The following is an 8,693-nucleotide window of genomic DNA, read 5'->3' as shown; positions in this document are numbered from 1 at the left end:
AGGGGAACTCTGAAATTCTTTTTCAGTATATGTTAGCAAATCTAGTTAATATTCACCTTTGCTAAACTTTATTAATGGATGCAAGAACATGATGGTTAGTAATTTTAAGTAATTTAGGATGACTGATGAAAATCAGTGAGGTCATTTATCTCTGTCTGTCAACAATAAGTGATCTATGAAATCTAACCATGCATATGATTATCCCACACAATGAAGTTATATATGACAACTCTAAAGCATCAAAAATACAGTACAATTCTGGTTATCCAGCATTCATGAGAACAGTATGAGTGCTGCTTCCATCATTTTGCTGCTTGGGTGAGCACTACCTGTACAGGTGACTAGACCAGTGTTTACAAAACTGTGTTCCATGAGATGTGAACAAGTTTTCCATGAAAAATCGTAATTAATAATTTAAAAAAATTAAATAAAAAAATTTTTGCATATTTGTAGCATACACCACTTTTGTATCATTATTTTATTATTTTATTTTTTCGGTTATTAATATACTGGCATAGACTAATAATCAAATAGACCAGGGAACACTTTATTTTGGCGGGCTTTGCATAGAAAATCATGCGTAGTGATAATGCCATCTATGAAAAAGTAGCAATGTAGTGACCTAATATGCCATTTGTATGCAATTTGGCCTGGAGTATATGGGTTGAGGGAGAGGGGAAAATGAACTGATATAACTAAACTCACTTTCTTGTATAAATTTTTTTGATAATTATCAGTATTTTGAAATATTATTATTAAAATAAATGACCATGGATTTGTGGTTGAAAAAAGGAACTTTAAAATGAGAAGCAAAGTACTTCTAGTATTGCAACAGTGGGCAATGAAAACAAATACAATATTGTCACACTTCAAAGTGAGGATGAACAACTGCAGCCTTTTGTTCCCAAAATTCCGAAGTGAAAAAACAGGAACCAACTAATAAAAGACCAAAACGAAAGTATAATGACAGTTATTTGAATTTCAGCTTTACATGTGTTGGAAATAAAGATGCTCCTGATGCACTGTGTATCGTATGTAATAAAATATTAGCACATAGTTATTTGGTTCCCGCTAAACTTGTAATTCGTAAGTGTTCTGTAAATATGTTGTGGGATGAAAAGTGTTCAGTGACTAAAAAAGTTTGGGAAACACTGGACTAGACTATAACAGTAACATTCATCCAGTCAGCATTGCTGTTATAGATGCCTGTACTACACAATGAAATGCTGTAATGTGAAATTAACCTTAGTTACACCAATATATACACTATACTTTATTTCCTTAGGCTGAATTTTAAAATACTTGTTTTTACATTTCTCATCATTGAAAACTTCTCTCCAGTGAAAAGGAGGTGAAAGAACAACCCAAAATTTCTTAAACTCTGTATAGACAAGATCATACTCCTTTGTAAGTGCATTATGATTTTCACTCTTTTCTAATGAAAATATCTAATTTCTGTTTTAAGGTAAATACAATGCTACTGCATTTTTAAACAAACTTTCTGGATACCATAATGGATGGATGGGTTATGACTATTATCATATAAATAAATACACTTGCTTAAGTAGAAAATGCTGATTTAATTGTGGTAGCTGGGTGAAGGATAGATTTCATAGGTACATTGTAAGTGCCTCTGGTTGGGAGAGAGAGAGAGAGAGAGAGAGAGAGAGAGAGAGAGAGAGAGAGAGAGAGAGAGAGAGAGTTTGTAAGTATAGTGATTTGAGTAAACATGATTTACTAATGCATGCATACAAATAAAAGAATTCTGAGAGAAAGTAGTACTTCATGCAACTAATCCAGATTAACTGCACAAATATAAGACTAATGTTAAAGTCTTTCTTGACTTATTAACAATAGATATGCAGCTGCTGAAAGATAAAAAAAAGTGGATAAGCAGTACACTAACCTTAAAAAACCATAAAGAATTGATATTTAATAAAATGAGGCCAATGGAAGAACACACAAATATAAATCAAAATTAAATTTTAATATATATATAAATATTACAGTTGTATATATATAAAAAAAAAAGAACAACCCAAAATCTAGCACACAGGAACTGTTACTTGTAAAATTCATGCTCTGATTCATCTTTCTTTATGTTATTTTTATATCCCTTTTCGAAATCTTTGGCCAAAATAACATATCTGTTTTCTCGGACAGCATGCATTCCAGCCTAAAACAAAGAAATATATTTTAATTATATCGAGACTGTTAATGAATTATCATAATTAGTTTCCTACAGTTACTAATAATATTGTTCTTCACTTTTTCATTTTTAATTAAATATGCAATTAAGTATAAAGTTATAGAATTCTTATAGTACCATGATAATAGACTAAATATAAAAAATAGTGAAATGCTTAAAGTGCGGTACTCACCTTGAATATAATCTGCAATAGTTTTATGAAAAGACTGATGGCCAAATATAAGGTGGAATGATTAAGTTAATGCATTAAGGTGGGATGAGATTTAATTTAATGGAATTTTAAAATAAGCGCAAGGAAGCAGAAGTGCACTACTCTGTCCCTGGTTGTCATAAAGTAGAAAATAGTTAATCTGGAACATAAAAGAATTGATAATGCCAATAGTCATGACGACAGACTTTCGTTAAGTTATAACGTCTTCAGTTGGCGGTGTTAAGTGAGAAGTAACGCGTGCTGTAAAGGAATTTCCTATACTCTCGTGATGCCCTTTGGAACACGTGGGAATCTCAGATGTGAGAGATTCCAAGCCGAGGAAAGGTGAAAGGGAAGTTTTGTGTTTAGGATGTTGAGATTAGTATTGTGTTGAAACCATTCGATAATGAGGGCTTCATATTGAAGAATTTTGTGGCTGGTTTTAAGTCTTATAATGGTGATAGCGGAGTCAATTAAAGGAGTGTGATTGTGGGTTTGAGCTTGAATTGTGAGTTCTGCACTAGCTTGTCCCGATCTAAGACTATTATAGTGGTAGTATGCGCGAGTGTTGGAGGTTTTGGTAGAACCAAACTTGGTAGTAGTACTACCAATATAACAGGCATCACGGTTTGGTTGACATTTAATCAAGTAAATTATACTGTTCAAATCGTTGGTTGGGTATTTGTGTGTGTCTTTGTAAGTGTTGAATAAGGATCTGAGTTTATTATAAGCTGAAAAAATAAGGGAGATATCAGTACCTGTAAACACACGGTGGAATTGTCCGGCGAGTTCATTATGGTATGGGAGGATGATGCGTATATTTGCGTTGGTGGGTTTTGTTGGATTGTTAATTTTACTTTTGAATGAGTTGGGCTGGGTAGTTCCTAGCTGTAAATTTTTCCGTGAGGTATTGAAGTTCATTGGTTAAGTCATTTTGTGAGGTGCTATATTTAAGGGCATTATGTATTTGGTTGTATAAAACCGCTTTTTTTGTGAAGAGGGGGTGGTGCGAAGCAAAATGTAGGTATTTGCCTGTATGTGTATTTTTTCTGAAAAAATACGGTATACGAAAAAATAAGTATTTTTTCTGAAAAAGCGGATAAAGGAGACACGATTGTCATCATAGACAAAAACACTTACATTCAGAAAATGGAACAAATTTTAGCCAACCAAAACACATAAAATTGATAACAATCATAATATCACTGCAGGGAAAAGGAGGCGATTATCCCTCTGTATAAGGCAATGGTCAGGCCACGCCTTGAGTACTGCGTACAGGTCTGGAGGCCTCATTTTAGGAAGGATGTAGATTTATTTGAGTGTGTACAGAGAAGGGCAACAAGATTGGTGAGGGGAATGAAGGGATCCTCTTACCAAGAGAGGCTTAAGTTCTGCAGTGGATGGAGACTAGGCACCTACGCGGTGATCTGATGAGGTGTATAAGGCCTTGAATGGGTTGAGCACGCTGAATTCTGATGGGATCCTTCCACTTGTTCAGATTACGAACCTAAGGGGACGTAAATTCAAATTAAGAAAGGACAGATGTAGAATAGATGTGCGGAAATTTGCCTTTAGCCAGCGGGTGGTTAACTGCTGGAACAAACTTCCATCTGTCGTTGTGGAAGTTGATAGGTTGAATAAATTTAAGGAGGAACTGGACAGGCATTTGGAGGGAATGGTGTGATTTTTTTTTGGCTGATGCTGCATAAGCTCATATACATGCTTTCTTGCATCACATGCCACTACTCCTACTACTATTACTTAAAAATAAACTAGATTTAATCTTAAGAAAACTCAGACAAAAAAAAGAAATCAATTTATACACACTGCATCAGATAGGAATCCACAACATCCTTCCTCACATGTTTGGCATCGCCAATCTACACAAACCTGGCCACACATTAAGACCAATTATCTCTTTCAGTAAGTCAGCTTTTGCAAACATATCCAACTACTTAGTTAAAATTATATCTCCTCTTACCATATTCTCAGAATTCAAAATCAGCAACACCAATCAGACCTTTCAGAAAATAAGCAATACTACAATTTCTGATGGAGATATCCTAGCATCATTTGACGTAATATCTCTATATACTAACATGCATATCCCATACACTTTACAGGCCTTACGGAAATTCTTAACAACAGATAACACTTTGACAAAACGTACCTCTCTTTCCATTAATAACATCCTTGAACTCACTTTGCTTTTACTAGACGCTTGATATTTCAGATTCAATAATAAAATTTTCAAACAAATATTCAGTTTACCCATGGGTTAAGGTATTTCCGCCCCCCGACAGGCAAATACCTACATTTTGCTTTGCACCATCCCCTCTGCACAAAAAAAGTGGTTTTATACAACCAAATATATAATGCCCTCAAATATAGCACCTCACAAAATGACTTAACCAATGAACTTCAATACCTCACGAAAAAATTTACAGCAACACCAATCAGACCTTTCAGAAAATAAGCAATACTACAATTTCTGATGGAGATATCCTAGCATCATTTGACGTAATATCTCTATATACTAACATGCATATCCCATACACTTTACAGGCCTTACGGAAATTCTTAACAACAGATAACACTTTGACAAAACGTACCTCTCTTTCCATTAATAACATCCTTGAACTCACTTTGCTTTTACTAGACGCTTGATATTTCAGATTCAATAATAAAATTTTCAAACAAATATTCAGTTTACCCATGGGTTAAGGTATTTCCGCCCCCCGACAGGCAAATACCTACATTTTGCTTTGCACCATCCCCTCTGCACAAAAAAAGTGGTTTTATACAACCAAATATATAATGCCCTCAAATATAGCACCTCACAAAATGACTTAACCAATGAACTTCAATACCTCACGAAAAAATTTACAGCAACACCAATCAGACCTTTCAGAAAATAAGCAATACTACAATTTCTGATGGAGATATCCTAGCATCATTTGACGTAATATCTCTATATACTAACATGCATATCCCATACACTTTACAGGCCTTACGGAAATTCTTAACAACAGATAACACTTTGACAAAACGTACCTCTCTTTCCATTAATAACATCCTTGAACTCACTTTGCTTTTACTAGACGCTTGATATTTCAGATTCAATAATAAAATTTTCAAACAAATATTCAGTTTACCCATGGGTTAAGGTATTTCCGCCCCCCGACAGGCAAATACCTACATTTTGCTTTGCACCATCCCCTCTGCACAAAAAAAGTGGTTTTATACAACCAAATATATAATGCCCTCAAATATAGCACCTCACAAAATGACTTAACCAATGAACTTCAATACCTCACGAAAAAATTTACAGCTAGGAACTACCCAGCCCAACTCATTCAACACACTATTTCCACCGCCAAAAACCCACCACCAAAGCAAATATATGCATCATCCTCCCATACCATAATGAACTCGCCGGGCAATTCCGCCGTGTGTTTACAGGTACTGATATCTCCCTTATTTTTACAGCTTATAATAAACTCTGATCCTTATTCAACACTTACAAAGGCACACACAAATACGCAACCAACAATTTGAACAATATAATTTACTTGATTAAATGTCAACCAAACTGTGATGCCTGTTATATTGGTAGTACTACTACCAAGTTTGGTTCTACCAAAACCTCCAACACTCGTGCATACTACCACTATAATAGTCTTAGATTGGGACAAGCTAGTGCAGAACTCACAATTCATGCTCAAACCCACAATTACACTCCTTTAATTGACTCCGCTATCACCATTATAAGAGTTAAAAACCAGCCACAAAATTCTTCAATATGAAGCCCTCATTATCGAATGGTTTCGACACAATACTAATCTCAACGTCCTAAACGCAAAACTTCCCTTTCACCTTTCCTCGGCTTGGAATCTCTCACATCTGAGATTCCCACGTGTTCCAAAGAGCATCACGAGAGTATAGAAAATTCCTTTACAGCACGCGTTACTTCTCACTTAACACCGCCAACTGAAGACGTTATAACTTAATGAAAGTCTGTCATCACGACTATTGGCATTATCAATTCTTTTATGTTCCAGATTAACTATTTTCTACTTTATGACAACCAGGGATGAAGTAGTGCACTTCTGCTTCCTTGCGCTTATTTTAAAATTCCGTTAAATTAAATCTCATCCCACTTTAATGCATCATTAACTTAACCATTCCACCTTATATTTAGCCATCAGTCTTTTCATAAAACTATTGCAGATTATATTCAAGGTGAGTACCGCACTTTAAGCATTTCGCTATTTTTATATATGCAATTAAGTTAAGAGGAATTTAAACTTGCCCAGAACTGAGCTTAACTATATCTAACATACACTGTGTGCCACTTTATTAGGTACACTTACATAACAGTGAGTCGGTATCCTTTCCTTTAGTTCTCAAAACAACATAGATTTATTGTGGCATTTATTCAATGATGTGGTGTATGTATGTCATAGAGATGCTGGTCCATATCAACTGAATTGGTTCCCACAATTGTTGCAAGTTGGATGGTTGCAGATCTCTACTCTGAAGAGCTCATTCCTCCTCATCCAACAGCTTAATGTGGTCCTACCCCAGTCTCTAGTAGGACCACAGTAAGCTGACTTCACCTTCATGTTCCCAGAGTCAGTTCTGTAAAATTCTGGCCTTGTAAATGGCACATTACTCTGTTGGAAGAATCCATTCACAGATAGACTCAGAGCAATGAAAGGATGTGCCTGGTCAGAAACAATTTCCAGATAACCTGTACATCCAAACATCCAAATGTTGGCTCACTGGTATCAAGAGGCCCAGTGTGCACCATAAAAACACTCCCCACATCATCACACTGCCACTACCAACCTTCAATGTTGACTCCTGCTAGGATGGGTCCATGGACGTACTGTTTTTGCTATATTCCAGGTCTCGCATCATCAATATGAAACAGTAGTAATTGGGAATTCATCTGGCCAGGTAATATTTTCCAATCTTCTACTGTCTAGTTGTAGTGTTGGTGTTCCTGAGCCCATTGTAACTGTACCATCTAGTATTTTGCTGACAGAAGTGAAATGTGGTTCACTTGGTGGCAATGATACCCCACATCCATGACAAGATAAAACAAGTTGTGTTTGAAAATTCTCAAATGCCTCTTTGGTTAACACTGTTTCACTGAGTTGTTATATGACTGACTAACTATAGCCTTTCTGTTAACTTGCACAAGTTTACTAGCCTCTACTGGCCTCTCACATCAACAAGCTGTTTATGACCACAGGATTGTTATTGGCTAGATATTATTTGGTTAGTAGATCAACCTCAATATACCTGAGATACAAACATATTAAGGATGCAATTTTTGAGCTACTCGTACCAACACGGACTACCATGCCACATTCAAAGTCACTTAAATCTTCTGTATTACCTTTTCTTGCACATAATTGCACGTATAGAGCATCCCTTATGTATCTGCCCACCTTCTTTATATTGCATGGTATGAAAATGTGCCAATATTACTGAAAGATTCCTAATAAAGCGTCCAGCTAGTGTAACTTGATATATATATATATACACACAGTGGATTCCGGTTATTTGGGCCGCCGGTTAATCAGGGCAGCCGTTTATTTGGGGCAAATATTAAAAAAACAGAACCCAATTGAGAAAATAGCCAGGGTTTACTTCGCTTAATTGGGACAACATGCCGTTTAATTGGGGCAGGAGACCGCAGCACTGGAGATCACCCTACAATTGTCTCCGACCGTACCACGTGGTTCGGTCTGATTTCTGGAGGTCACAACCATAAAACAATTAGCAGTCACCTGTTTAATGGGCTTTTCTGTTAGTGCAATCTATCATAAATGTATAGTAAACTTGATCTTATTGAATTTGCAATAATACGGACAGCTGGAATTCTGTGGGTTATTATGGTAAAATGTGTTTACACTTCCACGAAATCTTCAATCATATAAAAAAATTAATTTTCATAATCTTCTCTTCATTCATATTTTTAAAGATTCGTAACTTGTTATTCCGTTCTCACTTGCACGTATCGTGTTACTTGCAATTTGTGTGTGCCGTGTTCTTTGTTATTATCTTTTTATTGTTTTGAATTTTAACCCCCACCCACAAATGTCAGTGAACAGAAATGTCAACTAGTTAGTATGTACATATTACAGTACATATTAATTCCGATTTTCACGTATCATTTAATTTTTTAATTGGTAAGGTAATAAAGGGTAAATTTGTGCTTAATATAACTTTACTTTTATAGCCTGTGGATAATATTCCTCCTATTTTCGCTAATTAGAATCG

At 35.5% G+C, this 8,693-nt stretch overlaps 1 protein-coding gene across 1 annotated transcript in view; it reads right to left on the bottom strand.

The window, feature by feature from the left end:
• Positions 1-2,012: 2,012 nt before the first annotated feature.
• Rpt3 (26S proteasome regulatory subunit Rpt3) overlaps positions 2,013-8,693 on the bottom strand; it is a 112,939-nt gene continuing 106,258 nt past the window's right edge. Inside the window, exon 9 of the mRNA XM_090381647.1 lies at positions 2,013-2,176. Within this exon, the coding sequence (XP_090237773.1) occupies positions 2,063-2,176 (114 nt within the window). The 3' untranslated portion in view covers positions 2,013-2,062. The remainder of the gene's footprint in view (positions 2,177-8,693) is intronic.

This window comes from Mastigoproctus giganteus, chromosome 9, assembly GCF_048544385.1.
Source record: "Mastigoproctus giganteus isolate SK-2022 chromosome 9, ASM4854438v1, whole genome shotgun sequence".
NCBI lineage: Eukaryota > Metazoa > Arthropoda > Arachnida > Uropygi > Thelyphonidae > Mastigoproctus > Mastigoproctus giganteus.
This window is presented reverse-complemented; position numbering and strand designations above follow the sequence as displayed.